The sequence below is a fragment of the Somniosus microcephalus genome, chromosome 8 (genome assembly GCF_052327205.1).
Source record: "Somniosus microcephalus isolate GS21.2 chromosome 8, FLI_Smic_1.0, whole genome shotgun sequence".
In the NCBI taxonomy this organism is placed as follows: domain Eukaryota; kingdom Metazoa; phylum Chordata; class Chondrichthyes; order Squaliformes; family Somniosidae; genus Somniosus; species Somniosus microcephalus.
This window is the reverse complement of record NC_140994.1, coordinates 12996452-13016103: the sequence shown is the minus strand read 5'-3', so window position 1 is coordinate 13016103 and position 19652 is coordinate 12996452. Positions and strand designations below refer to the sequence as shown.

General features: G+C 46.8%; 1 protein-coding gene across 1 annotated transcript in view; it reads left to right on the top strand.

Annotated features, from left to right (window-relative positions):
• Nucleotides 1-19652, top strand: part of LOC147113322 (cartilage acidic protein 1-like) — a 270647-nt gene that overhangs the window by 126963 nt on the left and 124032 nt on the right. The window contains exon 6 of the mRNA XM_085996116.1: nt 4253-4398. Coding sequence (XP_085852242.1) covers nt 4253-4398 — 146 coding nt within the window. The remainder of the gene's footprint in view (nt 1-4252; nt 4399-19652) is intronic.

Below are 19652 nucleotides of genomic sequence, written 5' to 3'. Positions count from 1 at the left end.
ACCAAAGCTGTATGCAGTATTCCAGGTGCGGTCTCACCAATACCTTGTACAACTGAAGCAATACCTCCCTATTTTTATATTCTATCCCTCTAGCAATGAAAGCCAACATTCCATTGGCCTTCTTAATCACTTGCTGCACCTGCATACTAACCTTTTGAGTTTCGTGCACCAGGACCCCCAGATCCCTTTGTACTTCAGTACTTTCCAGTTTCTTGCCATTAAGATAATAACTTGCTCTACGATTTTTCCTGCCAAAGTGCATAACCTCACACTTTCCAGTATTGTATTCCATCTGCTTAATCTCTGCCCACTTACTTAGCCTGTCTATGTCCCCTTGCAGGTTTTTTATGTCCTCCTCACTCACTACTTTCCCTCCCATCCTAGTATCATCTGCAAACTTTGATATGTTACACTCGGTCCCCTCCTCCAAATCGTTAATATAGATTGTAAAGAGTTGGGGACCCAGCACTGACCCCTGCGGAACACCACTAGTTACTGATTGCCAGTCTGAGAATGAACCATTTATCCCAACTCTCTGCCTTCTGTTAGATAGCCAATCCTCTATCCATGCCAGAATATTACCCCCAATCCCGTGATTTTTTATCTTAAGCAATAATCTTTTGTGTGGCACCTTGTCAAATGCCTTTTGGAAGTCTAAATACACTACGTCCACTGGTTCCCCTTTATCCACCCTATATGTTACTTCCTCAAAGAACTCCAGCAAATTTGTCAAACATGACTTCCCCTTCATAAAACCATGCTGACTTTGTCCTATTAAATTATGATTATCCAAATGTCCTGTTACTGTCTCCTTAATAATGGACTCCAAAATTTTACCTACCACAGATGTTAGGCTAACCGGTCTATAGTTTCCAGCCTTCTGTCTACTGCCCTTTTTAAATAAGGGTGTTACATTAGCAGTTTTCCAGTCTGCCGGGACCTTTGCTGAGTCCAGGGAGTTTTGGAAAATTATTACTAATGCATCCACAATCCCTACCGCCACTTCCCTCAAGACCCTAGGATGTAAGCCATCAGGTCCAGGTGACTTATCCGCCTTGAGTCCCATTATTTTACCGAGTACCACTTCCTTGGTGATTTTGATCGTGTTTAGCTCCTCCCCCCCTATAGCCCCCTGTTTGTCCAGTGTTGGGATATTCTTAGTGTGTTCTACTGTAAAGACTGATACAAATTATTCATTCAGTATTTTTGCCATCTCCATATTTCCCACCATTAATTTCCCAGTCTCATCCTCTAAGGGACCAACATTTACTTTAGCCACCCTTTTTCTTTTTATATAACTATAAAAACTCTTACTATCTGTTTTTATATTTTTTGCTAATTTACTTTCATAATCTATCTTCCCTTTCTTAATCAATCTTTTTGTTATTTTTTGCCGTCTTCTAAAGTTTTCCCAATCCTCTATCCTCCCACTAGATTTGGCTACCTTATATGCCCTTGTTTTTAGTCGAATACTATCCTTAATTTCTTTACTTAGCCACGGATGGCTGTCTTTTCTTTTACACCCTTTTCTTCTCAGTGGAATATATATTTTTTGGAAGTTGTAAAATAACTCCTTAAATGTACACCACTGATCATGTATCGTCTTACCCTTTAATCTATTTTCCCAATCCACTCTACTCAATTCCGCTCTCATACCTTCATAGTCTCCTTTATTCAAGCTTAGCATGCTTGTTTGAGATCCAACCTTCTCACCCTCTAATTGAATATGGAATTCAACCATGTTATGGTCACTCATTCCAAGGGGATCCATTACTAGGACATTTTTAATTAATCCTGTCTCGTTACACAGGACCAGATCTAAGGTTGCTTGCCCCCTGGTCGGTTCAGTTACATACTGCTCAAGAAACCCATCCCTAATACACTCAATGAACTCATCCTCAAGGCAGCCCTGCCCAATTTGATTTGTCCAATTAATATGATAGTTAAAATCCCCCATAATTATAGATTGTCCCTTATTACAAGCCTCAACTATTTCCTGATTGATACTCCGTCCAACAGAGTTGCAACTGTTTGGAGGCCTATAGACTATGCCCACTAGTGTTTTTTTCCCCTTATTATTCCTTATCTCCACCCAAACTGTTTCATTATCCTGATCTTTTGACCCAATATCATTTCTCTGTATTACAGTGATTCCTTCCTTTATTAACATAGCCACCCCACCTCCCCTTCCTTCCTGCCTGTCCTTCCTGATCGTTAAATAACCTGGTATGTTTAATTCCCAGGCATTGTCACCCTGCAGCCATGTTTCTGTAATGGCCACAAGATCATACCCATATGTAGTTATTTGTGCCATTAACTCGTCTATTTTGTTACGAATTACAGGTGTGAGTGTGTGTGTGCGAGTGTGTGTGTGTGTGTGAGAGTGTTTGAATGTGTGTGTGTGAGTGTGAGAGTGTGTGAGTGAGTGTGAGAGTGTGTGTGAGTTAGTGTGTGGGTGAGTGTGAATGTGTGTGTGAGTGTGTGAGTGTGTGTGAGTGTGTGAGTGTGTGTGTGTGAGTGAGTGTGTGTGTGAGTGTGTGTGAGAGTGTGTGTGTGAGAGAGTGTGTGTGTGTGTGTGTGTGAGAGAGTGAGAGTGTGTGTGTGTGTGTGTGAGAGAGAGTGAGTGTGTGTGTGTGAGTGAGTGTGTGTGTGTGTGTGTGAGAGAGTGAGTGTGTGTGTGAGAGTGTGTGTGTGTGTGATTGTGTGTGAGAGTGAGTGTGTGTGAGAGTGAGTGTGTGTGTGTGAATGTATGTGTGTGTGTGTTTGAGAGTGTGTGTGTGTGTGTGAGTGAGTGTGAGACTGTGTGAGTGTGAGTGAGTGAGTGTGTGTGTGTGAGTGAGTGTGAGAGTGTGAGTGAGTGTGCGTGAGTAAGTGTGAGAGTGTTTGTGTGTGTGAGTTAGGTGTGTGTGAGTGAGTGTGTGTGTGTGTGTGTGTGTGTGTGAGTGTGAGAGTGTGTGTGTTACTGTGTGAGTGTGTGTGTGAGTGAGTGTCTGTGAGTGTGAGAGTGTGTGTGTGTGAGTAAGTGTGAGAGTGTTTGTGTGTGTGAGTTAGTGTGTGTGAGAGTGATAGTGTGTGTGTGTGAGTGTGTGTGTGTGTGTGAGTGTGTGTGTGTGTGTGTGCGTGTGTGTGTGAGAGTGAGCGTGAGAGTGTGAGAGTGTGTGTGTGAGTGTGTGTGAGAGTGTGTGTGAGTGAGCGTATGCGTGTTTGTGAGTGTGTGTGAGTGAGTGTATGTGTGTGTGTGAGTGAGTGTGTGTGTGTGAGTGTGTGTGTGTGTGAGTGTGTGTGTGAGTGAGTGTGTGTGTGTGTGTGTGTGTGTGTGTGTGTGTGTGGTGTGTGTGTGTGTGTGTGTGTGTGGTGTGTGAGTGTGTGTGTGTGGTGTGTGTGTGTGTGTGTGTGTGTGTGTGGTGTGTGTGTGTGAGTGTGGTGTGTGAGTGTGTGTGTGTGTGTGTGTGTGTGTGTGTGTGAGTGTGTGTGAGTGTGAGTGTGAGTGTGTGTGTGTGTGAGTGTGAGTGTGAGTGTGTGTGCGTGTGTGTGTGTGTGTGTGTGTGTGGTGTGTGTGTGTGAGTGTGTGAGTGTTTGAGTGTGTGTGTAAAAACTGAAATTGAAATGGAGGATCCTCTTATTGGAAACAGTGAATTACTTTGCAGGAAGGTGTATTTGGTGTAGTTGGAACAAGAGAGGACAGATTGGAGCTTTTCATGGCTATAATATAGAGAGAGTAGGACAGTGGAATCATCCTGATGGAGTTTCCTTCTCCAAAAATTGCAATGCTCCTTTGAGGCCGCATTCAAAACAGGAGAAGTTTGGAGGAAAATATAAATGACATTAGGATATTGGTGGGAGAAAAGGGTTAGAAGTGAATCAGGGGGCACAGATTTAAAGTAATTGGTAGAAGGATTAGAGGGGAGTTGAGGAGAACTTTTTTCACCCAGAGGGTGGTGGGGGTCTGGAACTCACTGCCTGAAAGGGTGGTCGAGGCAGAAACCCTCATCACATTTAAAAAGTACTTGGATATGCACTTGAAGTGCCGTAACCTACAGGGCTACGGACCAAGAGCTGGAAAGTGGGATTAGGCTGGAGAGCTCTTTGTCGGCCGGGCACGGACACGATGGGCCGAATGGCCTCCTTCTGTGCTGTAAATTTCTGTGATTTCTTTCTGTTCTATGAAAGAGTGACTTTGAAAAGGCAACTGATTGTATTGGAGAAGCTGTGCAAGACATGATGTAACAGACTGTGGTTTATTGACTTTCAGGGATTGATGACCCTCACCAACACGGCCGTGGTCTGGCTCTGGCAGACTTCAACAGAGATGGGAAAGTGGATGTAGTGTACGGCAACTGGATGGGACCACACCGCTTCTACCTGCAGACCAGCGTGAATGGAAGAGTCCGATTTAGGGTAAGAATCCGTGGTGATCTTCAGTTATTTCATGAGGTGTTTTATCTCCAAGAGTTTGGTCCTTTTGTTCAGCGGGGCCATTCCTATTTGCCGTACTCTTCATAGAGGCGTTGGGTAGCTTGTTGGGCGATGTATTGGTTTTCACATGATCGCAAGATAAATATGGATGAGGAAGGCCATCTTAGTCCGTTCATCCCAAAAGACCCTACACTGCCCCCATCACAGCATCCAACTGTTTATGAAATGACCCCAGGGCTTCAGCCTTCACTGCCCTACCCAGAAGCCCATTCCATTTTGATCACTCTTTATGTGAAGAAAAATTTCCTTATATCAGTCCCACATTTGTCTTTTGCTATCTTAGAACCTTTGGGGGCAAAATTCGGTTGTTTTGCGCCTCTCGTTCGTGCCCTAAGAGGGTGGCGGTAACCGATAGCACCCCGCAGCATTGCGCCTCCGGTGATGATGTCATCTCCGTGCGCAGCACCCCAGTAGCGCCCCCTGACTTAACGCTGGACACTACGTCCGACAAGGTCGGGGGGCGGCGACGTGCGGCCGGGGCGGCGATATTTAAAGGGGAGGTGCCGGGCGGCCATTTTTGTTGCTGGCCGCCTGCCAGTAGCTGCCCCCGTTGCCGTCCCCGACCTTCTGTGCAGCCCCCCCCCCCCCCCGGTTGCGTTCCGTCAGCCCAGCACGCTGATCCCTGGTCGCACTGTGCTAGGCCCCTCCCTTTAAATAGGGGAGGAAGGCCTGCAGTACCGCGGTGCGTAGTGCCGCAATATTCACTGGTAGCGCCCCAAGAGGCAGGCAAGCCGCTAAGCGTCCCGCCTCCTTCTTGGGGCACTACCAGTGAATTTCGGGCGCGGGGGCGCTAACCTTTTTGGGCATCCCGGCGAAGTTAGCACCCCAAAGGGGGCGCCACCGAATTTATCCCCCTTTGGGGTGCTAACTCCCTCTCGCAGTAGAACTCTTGACTTCTGCTCTACTGTTTTGACGATGCATTTGCTGTGTTGATTTTTACTGGTTGGACATGTTGAGCATTGAAACTCCTAAATCTCTTTCAACTTCACCCGTGGCTATTTAGAAACCGTTGGTGGAGTACTTGTGTTGCCCTTGTGCCACACAGTAGTAACAAGCCAGTTGCCAATCTTAGCTGGGCCATCAAAGGAATGAGGAAGGGCAGGCAGCAGGAGATGACCGACAGAGGATGGGTAGGGATGTGTGATCAGGCTTGCGAGTTTGGTCCATTTCCAAAAAAAGTAGGAGCACCGTGCATCCCCTGGAGTGAGATGTCTTGGTGCTGTAGGCCAGGGGTTTGACTAATCTACTGGAATTTTTTGAGGATGTAACTGGTAGAATAGATAAGGGAGAACCAGTGGATGTGGTGTATTTGGACTTCAGAAGGCTTTCGATAAGGTCCCGCATAAGAGATTAGCGTGTAAAGTTAAAGCACCTGGGATTGGGGGTAAGGTACTGACTTGGATAGAGAACTGGTTGGCAGACAGGAAGCAAAGAGTTGGAATAAACGGGTCTTTTTCCGAGTGGCAGGCAGTGATTAGTGGGGTACCGCAGGGATTGGTCCTTGGATCCCAGCTATTCACAATATATATTAATGATCTAGCCGAGGGAACTAGATGTAATATCTCCAAGTTTACAGACGACACAAAGCTGGGTGGGCGTGTGTGCTGTGAGGAGGATGCCGAGAAACTTCAGTATGACTTGGACAGGTTGGGTGATTGGGCAGATGCATGGCAGATGCAGTATAACATGGATAAATGCGAGGTTATCCACTTTGGTGGCAAAAACAGGAAGGCAGATTATTATCTGAATGGCAATAGATTGGGAGAAGGGGAAGTGCAATGAGACCTGGGTGTCCTTGTGCACCAGTCGCTGAAGGTAAGCATGCAGGTGCAGCAGGCGGTTAAGAAGGCAAATGGTATGTTGGCCTTCATAGCGAGAGGATTCGAGTACAGGAGCAAGGATGTCTTGCTGCAGTTGTACAGGGCCTTGGTGAGACCACACCTTGAGTATTGTGTGCAGTTTTGGTCGCCTTATCTGAGGAAGGATGTTCTTGCCATGGAGGGAGTGCAGTGAAGATTCACCAGGCTGATACCTGGAATGGCAGGAATGACGTATGAGGAGAGGTTGGGTCGATTGGGCTTATATTCGCTGGAGTTTAGAAGAATGAGAGGGGATCTCATTGAAACGTATAAAATTCTAACAGGTCTAGACAGACTAGATGCAGGAAGGATGTTCCCGATGGCGGGGGAGTCCAGAACCAGGGGTCACAGTCTAAAGATAAGGGGTAAGCCATTTAGGACAGAGATGAGGAGGAATTTCTTCACCCAGAGAGTGGTGAACCTGGGGAATTCTCTACCACAGAAGGCAGTTGAGGTCAATTAATTAAATATATTCAAGAAGGAGTTAGATATATTTCTTAAGGCTAAAGGGATCAAGGGATATGGGGAGAAAGCAGGGATAGGGTACTGAGTTTGGATGATCAGCCATGATCTCATTAAATGGCGGAGCAGGCTCGAGGGGCCGAATGGCCTACTCCTGCTCCTATCTTCTATGTTTCTATGTTTCCAAGCACCTTGACCTCATGGCTTACTTAGGTACTACTAAGAAGCTTTGTGGAACACATATGGGGTAGAGTTTACAAATTAGCACCCCAAGTGCAGAACCTTGTGTGCCAGGAATCCTAATCAGAATATTGGTCATGAAGGTTCTGACGTCTATCTCAAAGCCTGCCCAATTTGAGAATCCATTGGGGGGCAACTTTCAAGCTTTGGCAGGGACAGTAAACTGACAGTAATTGATCGGCCGCCCATTACACACTCTGCCTGAATTTCCTTTCCAAGTTGAAAGTTACTGTATCCTGTCAGGGGAAATGGAGAAATACCTCGGAGCTCGAATCAACCCTTGGCAGGAGTTGCAGAGGACAAGTGGTCTGCCAAACTCAGTTTGTGGATATCGGGACTCGAGGAGGCCGAACTGAAACCAACCGCCGCTGAAACCCTCATCCATGCCTTTGTTACTCTAGACTTGACTATTCCAACGCAGTCCTGGCTGGCCTCCCACATTCTACCCTACGTAAACTTGAGGTCATCCAAAACTCGGCTGCCCGTGTCCTAACTCGCACCAAGTCCCGTTCACCCATCACCCCTGTGCTCGCTGACCGATTTCAAAATTCTCATCTTTGTTTTCAAATCCCTCCATGGCCTCGCCCCTCCCTATCTCTGTAATCTCCTTCAGCCCCACAACCCCCCACTCCCACCGAGATATCTGCACTCCTCTAATTCTGCCCTCTTGAGCATCCCTGATTATAATTGCTCCACCATTGGTGGCCGTGCCTTCAGCTGCCTGGGCCCTAAGCTCTGGAATTCCCTCCCTAAACCTCTCCACCTCTCTTTCTTCCTTTAAGCCGCTCCTTAAAACCTACCTCTTTGACCAAGCTTTTGATCACCTGCCCTAATTTCTCCTTATGTAGCTCAAATGGTTTTTCTCATAATACTCCTGTGAAGCGCCTTGGGACGTTTTACTACGTTAAAGGCGCCATATAAATACAAGCTGTTGTTGTTACCTCATTGAAATGCATGTACAGAAAATGGGATGTGTTGCGAACCAGGTGTAAGGAAAGTGTTAATTAGACTTTTACCAAGCGTTTGGTCACCTATCCTACTGTCAATAACAAATTATCGCACAGAACCAGATCAGGCAGAAAAGCTTCCTATGTTAGAAGGAACACCTGAAATGGTGAGGCCCTGCCTTAGAAAGCTCGGGAGTGTATCCACGGGTTGTAAAAAGAACTTATGAAAAGTACAGCTATTGATAAGGGACAAGGGAAGCAGCTAATAGTAGAAAATGCTGGAAAAACTCAGCAGGCTAGGGCAGCATCCGTGGAGAGAGAAACAGAGTTAACGGGCAGGATTTTCATTGAGCCGTGGAGGCGGGATTGGAGGCGTGTGGGGGGTTAAAAATCCCGAAATCGGGGGGCATGAAACCATCCCGCCCCCAAGCCAATTTCAAAGAAGTCGGGTACCCGCCCCGCACTGGGACTCGCCTCCCCAAGGCGGGAAGGGATTAGTGCCAATTAACTGCCTGTTAACAGGTAGTTAACAGGCAGTTTTTAGCCTAATCCCTATTTTCATTGGTGAAGTGTGGGATTCCCGACGGCTCCAAACCATGCCAAGTTAGCGAGGCGGGCCGTCAGGCTGAAGGGCTTGGAGGGGTCGAGATGTCCGGTGTTCAGGTGAGTGATGGGTGCATGAGTGCAGAGGTTAGTGTGTTTGGTGTGTTTAAAGTGTTTAAAGAAGTTTTACTTACCTTTACTTACCTTTACAGCCTTCCTTCCTTCAGGTCTCGGGAGTCCCTCATCTCAACGGCACAGAAAGCAGAATGGCCGCGAGCTGTCAAAAGTTGCAGCATTCAGCTTTCTGTCCTGGAGAGATCTCTAAATCAGCCTGAGAAGGAGGAATTAACTTGGAGTACAGATTGTCAGTGTTTGACAGCTTCAAACAGCTGTGAAATGCTGATATTTCATCTGTCAAAAGGTTTTGACAGATGAAATATCAATCTGTGACGTCACCTGTTGCCGGGTGGCCCTTAATTGGCCTGCTGAGCCCACTGGGCGGGCTCAACAAGGTCCATCAAGTGAAAATCGCGTGGGCTGGCTACAACTCGATGGAGGCGGGATTACAACCCCAAAAGTTGTAGTCCCGCCTCCTACCCGCCTCCTCAATGAAAATCCAGCCCAACGTTTCAGGTCGAAGACCCTTCATCAGAACTGGAAAAAAAGCAGGAAAAGGGATAGATTTTAAAACAAGTGGGGGCTGGGGAAAGGGGGAGGGGATGAAAGCAAACACGAGAAGGGAAACTGAAAGCAATGAAGATGAACAAGGTTGAAGAGACAAACGGAGATCCCGTCGAAGAGAAGAGCAGAACTTCTTCAAGGTGGGTATTCCTAAAAGAGAGGTGGCGGTGACCCAAACACTAATATAATAGCAAAATACTGCAGATGCTGGAAATCTGAAATAACAACAGAAAACGCTGGAAAAACTCAGCTGGCCAGGGCAGCATCCATGGAGAGAGAAACAGAGTTAACGTTTCAGGTCGATGACCTTTCGTCAGAACTGGAAAAAAAGCAGGAAAAGGGATAGATTTGAAAGCAAGTGGGGGCTGGGGCTATCCCTTTTCCTGCTTTTTTCCAGTTCTAACGAAGGGTCTTCGACCTGAAACGTTAACTCTGTTTCTCTCTCCATGGATGTTATCCTGGCCTGCTGAGTTTTTCCAGCATTTTCTGTTGTTATTTCGGATTTCCAGCATCTGCAGTATTTTGCTATCGTATCAACCAATAGTATTAGGTAATGCAGAAACATGCAAATTGTCAGGTACAAGTGGTGGAAGAGAGTATAACGCGTGGGTGTTGGAAATAATTACTTTGGAATTCAAAGGTCAGGGCTCGAAACCATAAGGTGTTTTGAATCTCCCGGCCAAAGTGCATATGGTTTTGCCGTTAGTACTGCATGTTAAGTGTATGTTTAATTATTGTCAATAATAATTAATATTGTATGCTTAATAAGTCTGTGAACTGCAGCCAATCAATGCTGTGAGCATTATTATTTTGAGGAGTAACTTGTAAGTACGAACACCCATGGTCTAACGCAGGCAAGGTGATGCCCCCCCCTTCCCGCCCGGTGTCCCCATCAGCGCTCCTGATGTGCAAACCTTCATGCTGGGAGCGCTGATTCCCATAATGTAAAATGTACCCCACAAAGTTTTAAACAATATCCCGACAAATTTGCTTATATCTCAAAGTGTGTGATGTAAAAATACTACTAAGCACTTGGTTTGAGTGTAAAACAAGGCTTTAATCAACTGTTTCACAACCATGAGGTTCTAGTTACATCACTAGTTCCTGGTTACAGAAACATCCTGAGCAAGCTGGGCCCACGCCCGAGTATTTATACTCCTTGGATGGCGCCACCAGCTGGCCGCCCAGTGTTATTTCATGAGTCATTTCTTCATGAATGATAAGATTCATGACAGTGTGGACACAAACAGATTTTGGTGTCTGATTCGGGAATGGTTTAGGATTTATCCACAAATGAGGCAACAGTGATTACAAACCTCCAGCCCACAAAATCCAAACAGCATAAGCTAGCGGGTAAGAAGCTAAAGAACATAAGAAATAGGAGCTGGAGTCGGCCATACAGCCCCCTCGAGCCTGCTCCGCTATTCAGTAAGATCATGGCTGATCTTCGACCTCAACTCCACTTTCCCGCCCAATCCCCATATCCCTCGATTCCCCTGGAGTCCAAAAATCTATCGATCGCAGCCTTGAATATTCTCAACGACACAGCATCCACAGCCCTCTGGGGTAGAGAATTCCAGAGATTCACCACCCTCTGAGTGAAGAAATTCCTCCTCATCTCAGTCTTAAATGGCCGACCCCTTATCCTCAGACTATACCCCCTAGTTCTAGACTCTCCAGCCAGGAGGAAACAACCTCTCAGCATCTACCCTGTCAATCCCACTCAGAATCTTGTATGTTTCAATGAGATCACCCCTCATTCTTCTAAACTCCAGAGAGTATAGGCCCAACCTACTCAATCTCCCCTCATAGGACAACCCTCTCATCCCAGGTCTAAATAGTTGTGGGTCGGACTGCCATGGTTTACGGTTCGCATATGATCCCACCCTAAACCTCTCCGCCTCTCCACCTCTCTCGACTCCTTTAAAATGCTGCTTAAAACCTACGGGGGAGAAATTGAGTATCGCCCCGTTTGGGGCGCCAGCCTCGGCAGGGCGCTAAAAGTAGCGCCCTGGAAGCATTCGCGGCCGCCCGCCGGAAATTGAGTGGTAGCGCCCCAAAGGGAAGCGCGGCGCTACTGGAGGCGCCCCGCATCCCTCTTGGGGCGCTGCGACTGAATATCATGGCGCAACGTGCCGCAGCGCCACACGCTGCAGCACGTCGCGCTGCGGTATTGCAGGCCTTCCTCCCCTTCTTAAAGGGGAGGGGCCTTGTGCAGCACGACCTGGGGCCCAGCTGGGCCCCCGAGGATCGCGAGTGCCGGCAAAAGAGCCCGGCACCGAGGAGAAGTGCCAGGCTCTTGGAGCGCAGCCAGCACTCCGCGGGGGTGGGGGGGGTCCGGAGGCCGGGGATGGGAGCGCAGGCAGGTGCTGGCAGGCGGCCAACAACAAAAATGGCCGCCCCGCACCTCTCCTTTAATTTGCGCCTCCTCGGCCACAGGTAGGCCCCCCTGAACCGGTCGGACATAGCGTCCGGCGGTAAATCAGGGGGCGCTGCCAAATATCGCGGCCAGGGCGTCAGCGAGGCGCTGCGCACACCAATGATGTCATTGCCAGTGGTGCAGTGCTAACGGTTAGCGCCACCACTAGCGTCCCGGGGAATTTAGCGGGAGGCGTGGGCAATGCCGCGCCCGGGCGCCAGTTGGTTTGCGACCCACTTAGCGCCCTCTTAAGGCGCTAACGGGTGGCGTAGCCAACTGAATTTCTCCCCCTACCTCTTTAAACAAGCATTTGGTCACCTGCCCTAATGTCTCTTTCTTTGACACGGATATCAGTATTTGTCTGATTCTGCTCCTGTGAAACGCCTTGGGGTGCGTTACTATGTTAAAGGCTCTGTATAATAACAACAACGTTCATTTATATAGCGCTTTTAATGTAGCAAAATGTCCCAAGGTGCTTCACAGTAGTGTAATCAAATGAAATTTGGCGCTGAGCCACATAAGGTGAAGTTCGGACAGGTGTCAAGGAAGTAGGTTTTAAGGAGCATCTTAAAGGAGGAGAGAGAGGCGGAGAGGTTTAGGGAGGGAATTCCAGAGCTTAGGGCCCAGGCAGCTGAAGGCACGGCCGCCAATGGTGGAGCAATTATAATTGAGTACACTCAAGAGGCCAGAATTGGAGGGACGCTGAGATCTCAGAGAGTTGTAGGGATGGAGGAGATTACAGAGATAGGGAGGGGCTATATAAATGCAAGTTGTTGTTGATGTTGTGTGCTGTAGTTTGGACAGACCCGCTGCAGGTCAAGCTTTTACTCTGGATAAAATAATGTACATAATGAAGGAGTGGCAAATTGCTCTTCCGCTGCCTCTGTGTTGCAGCTTCACGCTTGGCATTGTCACGGCGGGGTGAGTTCATGACCCTGTGCTCCCAGCAGCGAGTTGCATTCAAAGAGCGCACGGATCGGAGAAAGGATGACAGCACTGTAGTGCCGCAGACAGCGGACCAGTCCGCCAATACCCTCTAGCCCCTCGCAGTACAAATGACCTCTTGGTGAGGTACCAGAGGGCCACAGACAATGTACCCTGTAGTTTTTTTTGGGTGCATGGTACCTTTAATGGGCTGCGCGGCCCATTCATAGTTTTGTACATGCGCGAACTTTAACATTGCAAAAGCTGGTCCCATTATAGGGAACGTTGGCCACAGATGTCCTTGAAACCACATCCCTACCATGAAGTTGCATAGACTGGGCTTGTATTCCCTCGGATATAGAAGATTAAGGAGTGATCTAACGGAGGTGTTTAAGATGATTAAAGGAGTTGATTGGGTAGATAGAGAGAAACTATTTCCTCTGGTGGGGGGAGTCCAGAACAAGGGGGAAGAACCTTAAAATTAGAGCCAGGCCGTTCAAGGGGAGATGTCAAGAAGCACTTTTCCACACAATGGGTAGTGGAAATCTAGAACTCTCTCCCCCAAAAAGCTGTAAATTGAAAATGTCAAAACTGAGATTTTTGTTAGACAAGGGTATTAAGGGTTATGGAACCAAGGCGGGTAAATGGAGTTAAGATACAGATCAGCCGTCATCTAATTGAATTGTGGAACAGGCTCGAGGAGATGAGTGGCCTCCATTGTTGCTATGTTCCGCTAAGCCACAAATTTCAGTAGATAATCCTAACGGGGTTCGCAGACAGCATGAAGGCATCTAAAGTTCATGTTGTTGAACTCTGATAGAAGCATCAGTGGTTCACTAAGACATTTTGTGTTCAGCTCATATTGCCTTAAATTACTGAATAAAATAACTGCTTTCAGGTTTTTGTACCAAAGCCCAATTTTTCTATCATTCCGCAATCCAATCTGATATTATCCAACGGAGAACAGTCAACAAACGAGGGAGGAAAAGTCATTCGTTTTCTAACCAGTGATATCTCAAATTGAAAATTGGTGGTCGGTTAACTCGGCCCATTATCAGGAGTATTAAAAATAGATAATTGCAGAAATTTTAAGCTTGAATTACGACTTTAAGTGCGGATCAAAACAATAGGCTGCATTCAGTGGGCTGAGCAACAATTTCCATCCCCAGCTCTTCATGTTTGTATGTTTTACATTAAAATCAAGAGTTCTGTATGGAAGGGAGAGTGGTTTAACCCATTGTAAACCTGTACAATGGGAGTGAATGGGACAGGGTGTAACCCATTGTAAATCTGTACAATGGGAGCGAATGGGACAGGGTGTAACCCATTGTAAATCTGTACAATGGGAGTGAATGGGACAGGGTTTAACCCATTGTAAACCTGTACAATGGGAGTGAATGGGACAGGGTGTAACCCATTGTAAACCTGTACAATGGGAGCGAATGGGACAGGGTTTAACCCATTGTAAACCTGTACAATGGGAGTGAATGGGACAGGGTGTAACCCATTGTAAACCTGTACAATGGGAGCGAATGGGACAGGGTGTAACCCATTGTAAATCTGTACAATGGGAGCGAATGGGACAGGGTGTAACCCATTGTAAATCTGTACAATGGGAGCGAATGGGACAGGGTGTAACCCATTGTAAATCTGTACAATGGGAGCGAATGGGACAGGGTGTAACCCATTGTAAACCTGTACAATGGGAGTGAATGGGACAGGGTGTAACCCATTGTAAATCTGTACAATGGGAGCGAATGGGACAGGGTGTAACCCATTGTAAATCTGTACAATGGGAGCGAATGGGACAGGGTGTAACCCATTGTAAACCTGTACAATGGGAGTGAATGGGACAGGGTGTAACCCATTGTAAATCTGTACAATGGGAGTGAATGGGACAGGGTGTAACCCATTGTAAATCTGTACAATGGGAGTGAATGGGACAGGGTGTAACCCATTGTAAATCTGTACAATGGGAGTGAATGGGACAGGGTGTAACCCATTGTAAATCTGTACAATGGGAGTGAATGGGACAGGGTGTAACCCATTGTAAATCTGTACAATGGGAGTGAATGGGACAGGGTGTAACCATCGTAAATCTGTACAATGGGAGTCAATGGGACAGGGTGTAACCCATTGTAAATCTGTACAATGGGAGCGAATGGGACAGGGTGTAACCCATTGTAAGTCTGTACAATGGGAGTGAATGGGACAGGGTGTAACCCATTGTAAATCTGTACAATGGGAGTGAATGGGACAGGGTGTAACCCATTGTAAATCTGTACAATGGGAGTGAATGGGACAGGGTGTAACCCATTGTAAATCTGTACAATGGGAATGAATGGGACAGGGTGTAACCCATTGTAAATCTGTACAATGGGAGCGAATGGGACAGGGTGTAACCCATTGTAAATCTGTACAATGGGAGCGAATGGGACAGGGTGTAACCCATTGTAAATCTGTACAATGGGAGTGAATGGGACAGGGTGTAACCCATTGTAAATCTGTACAATGGGAGTGAATGGGACAGGGTGTAACCCATTGTAAATCTGTACAATGGGAGTGAATGGGACAGGGTGTAACCCATTGTAAATCTGTACAATGGGAATGAATGGGACAGGGTGTAACCCATTGTAAATCTGTACAATGGGAGCGAATGGGACAGGGTGTAACCCATTGTAAATCTGTACAATGGGAGTGAATGGGACAGGGTGTAACCCATTGTAAATCTGTCCAATGGGAGTGAATGGGACAGGGTGTAACCCATTGTAAATCTGTACAATGGGAGCGAATGGGACAGGGTGTAACCCATTGTAAGTCTGTACAATGGGAGTGAATGGGACAGGGTGTAACCCATTGTAAATCTGTACAATGGGAGTGAATGGGACAGGGTGTAACCCATTGTAAATCTGTACAATGGGAGTGAATGGGACAGGGTGTAACCCATTGTAAATCTGTACAATGGGAGTGAATGGGACAGGGTGTAACCCATTGTAAATCTGTACAATGGGAGCGAATGGGACAGGGTGTAACCCATTGTAAATCTGTACAATGGGAGCGAATGGGACAGGGTGTAACCCATTGTAAATCTGTACAATGGGAGCGAATGGGACAGGGTGTAACCATTGTAAATCTGTACAATGGGAGTGAATGGGACAGGGTGTAACCCATTGTAAATCTGTACAATGGGAGTGAATGGGACAGGGTGTAACCCATTGTAAATCTGTACAATGGGAGCGAATGGGACAAGGTGTAACCCATTGTAAATCTGTACAATGGGAGTGAATGGGACAGGGTGTAACCCATTGTAAATCTGTACAATGGGAGCGAATGGGACAGGGTGTAACCCATTGTAAATCTGTACAATGGGAGCGAATGGGACAGGGTGTAACCCATTGTAAATCTGTACAATGGGAGCGAATGGGACAGGGTGTAACCCATTGTAAATCTGTACAATGGGAGCGAATGGGACAGGGTGTAACCCATTGTAAATCTGTACAATGGGAGTGAATGGGACAGGGTGTAACCCATTGTAAGTCTGTACAATGGGAGCGAATGGGACAAGGTGTAACCCATTGTAAATCTGTACAATGGGAGTGAATGGGACAGGGTGTAACCCATTGTAAGTCTGTACAATGGGAGTGAATGGGACAGGGTGTAACCCATTGTAAATCTGTACAATGGGAGCGAATGGGACAAGGTGTAACCCATTGTAAATCTGTACAATGGGAGTTAATGGGACAGGGTGTAACCCATTGTAAGTCTGTACAATGGGAGTGAATGGGACAGGGTGTAACCCATTGTAAGTCTGTACAATGGGAGTGAATGGGACAGGGTGTAACCCATTGTAAGTCTGTACAATGGGAGTGAATGGGACAGGGTGTAACCCATTGTAAATCTGTACAATGGGAGTGAATGGGACAGGGTGTAACCCATTGTAAGTCTGTACAATGGGAGTGAATGGGACAGGGTGTAACCATTGTAAATCTGTACAATGGGAGTGAATGGGACAGGGTGTAACCCATTGTAAATCTGTACAATGGGAGTGAATGGGACAGGGTGTAACCCATTGTAAGTCTGTACAATGGGAGTGAATGGGACAGGGTGTAACCATTGTAAATCTGTACAATGGGAGTGAATGGGACAGGGTGTAACCCATTGTAAATCTGTACAATAGGAGCGAATGGGACAGGGTGTAACCCATTGTAAATCTGTACAATCGGAGCGAATGGGACAGGGTGTAGCCCATTGTAAATCTGTACAATGGGAGTGAATGGGACAGGGTGTAACCCATTGTAAATCTGTACAATAGGAGCGAATGGGACAGGGTGTAACCCATTGTAAATCTGTACAATGGGAGCGAATGGGACAGGGTGTAACCCATTGTAAATCTGTACAATGGGAGCGAATGGGACAGGGTGTAGCCCATTGTAAATCTGTACAATGGGAGTGAATGGGACAGGGTGTAACCCATTGTAAATCTGTACAGTGGGAGCGAATGGGACAGGGTGTAACCCATTGTAAATCTGTACAATAGGAGCGAATGGGACAGGGTGTAACATATTGTAAATCTGTACAATAGGAGCGAATGGGACAGGGTGTAGCCCATTGTAAATCTGTACAATAGGAGCGAATGGGACAGGGTGTAGCCCATTGTAAATCTGTACAATAGGAGCGAATGGGACAGGGTGTAACCCATTGTAAATCTGCACAATGGGAGCGAATGGGACAGGGTGTAACCCATTGTAAATCTGTACAATGGGAGCGAATGGGACAGGGTGTAACCCATTGTAAATCTGTACAATGGGAGCGAATGGGACAGGGTGTAGCCCATTGTAAATCTGTACAATGGGAGCGAATGGGACAGGGTGTAACCATTGTAAATCTGTACAATGGGAGTGAATGGGACAGGGTGTAACCATTGTAAATCTGTACAATGGGAGTGAATGGGACAGGGTGTAACCCATTGTAAATCTGTACAATGGGAGCGAATGGGACAGGGTGTAACCCATTGTAAATCTGTACAATGGGAGCGAATGGGACAGGGTGTAACCCATTGTAAATCTGTACAATGGGAGCAAATGGGACAGGGTGTAACCCATTGCAAATCTGTACAATGGAAGCGAATGGGACAGGGTGTAACCCATTGTAAATCTGCACAATGGGAGCGAATGGGACAGGGTGTAACCCATTGTAAATCTGTACAATGGGAGCGAATGGGACAGGGTGTAACCCATTGTAAATCTGTACAATAGGAGCGAATGGGACAGGGTGTAACCCATTGTAAATCTGTACAATGGGAGTGAATGGGACAGGGTGTAGCCCATTGTAAATCTGTACAATAGGAGTGAATGGGACAGGGTGTAACCCATTGTAAATTTGTACAGTGGGAGCGAATGGGACTGGGTTGTAACATTGTAAATCTGTACAATGGGAGTGAATGGGACAGGGTGTAACCTATTGTAAGTCGTTACAATGGGAGCGAATGGGACAGGGTGTAACCCATTGTAAATCTGTACAATGGGAGTGAATGGGACAGGGTGTAACCATTGTAAATCTGTAAAATGGGAGTGAATGGGACAGGGTGTAACCCATTGTAAATCTGTACAATGGGAGTGAATGGGACAGGGTGTAACCCATTGTAAGTTGGTACAATGGGAGCGAATGGGACAGGGTGTAACCCACTGTAAATCTGTACAATGGGAGCGAATGGGACAGGGTGTAACCCATTGTAAATCTGTACAATGGGAGTTAATGGGACAGGGTGTAACCCATTGTAAATCTGTACAATGGGAGCGAATGGGACAGGGTGTAACCCATTGTAAGTCTGTACAATGGGAGTGAATGGGACAGGGTGTAACCCATTGTAAATCTGTACAATGGGAGTGAATGGGACAGGGTGTAACCCATTGTAAATCTGTACAATGGGAGCGAATGGGACAGGGTGTAATCCATTGTAAATCTGTACAATGGGAGTGAATGGGACAGGGTGTAACCCATTTTAAGTCAGTACAATGGGAGCGAATGGGACAGGGTGTAACCATTGTAAATCTGTACAATGGGAATGAATGGGACAGGGTGTAACCCATTGTAAATCTGCCCAATGGGAGTGAATGGGACAGGGTGTAACCATTGTAAATCTGTACAATAGGAGTGAATGGGACAGGGTGTAACCCATTGTAAATCTGTACAATGGGAGTGAATGGGAAAGGGTGTAACCATTGTAAATATGTACAATGGGAGTGAATGGGACAGGGTGTAACCCATTGTAAATCTGAACAATGGGAGTGAATGGGACAGGGTGTAACCCATTGTCGTCCTGTACAATGGGAGTGAATGGGACAGGGTGTAACCCATTGTCATCCTGTACAATGGGAGTGAATGGGACAGGGTGTAACCATTGTAAATCTGTACAATGGGAGAGAATGGGACAGGGTGTAACCATTGTAAATCTGTACAATGGGAGTGAATGGGACAGGGTTTAACCCATTGTCGTCCTGTACAATGGGAGTGAATGGGACAGGGTGTAACCATTGTAAATCTGTACAATGGGAGAGAATGGGACAGGGTGCAACCCATTGTAAATCTGTACAATGGGAGAGAATGGGACAGGGTGTAACCCATTGTAAATCTGTACAATGGGAGCGAATGCGACGGGGTGTAACCCATTGTAAATCTGTACAATGGGAGCGAATGGGACAGGGTGTAACCATTGTAAACCTGTACAATGGGGGCGAATGGGACAGGGTGTAACCCATTGTAAATCTGTACAATGGGAGTGAATGGGACAGGGTGTAACCCATTGTAAGTCTGTACAATGGGAGTGAATGGGACAGGGTGTAACCCATTGTAAGTCTGTACAATGGGAGTGAATGGGACAGGGTGTAACCCATTGTCGGTTTGTACAGTGGCAGTGAATGGGACAGGGTGTAACCCATTGTAAATCTGTACAATGGGAGTGAATGGGACAGGGTGTAACCCATTGTCGTTTTGTACAATGGCAGTGAATTAGACAGGGTGTAACCCATTGTAAGTCTGTACAATGGGAGCGAATGGGATGGGGTTTAACCCATTGTCGTTTTGTACAATGGGAGTGAATGG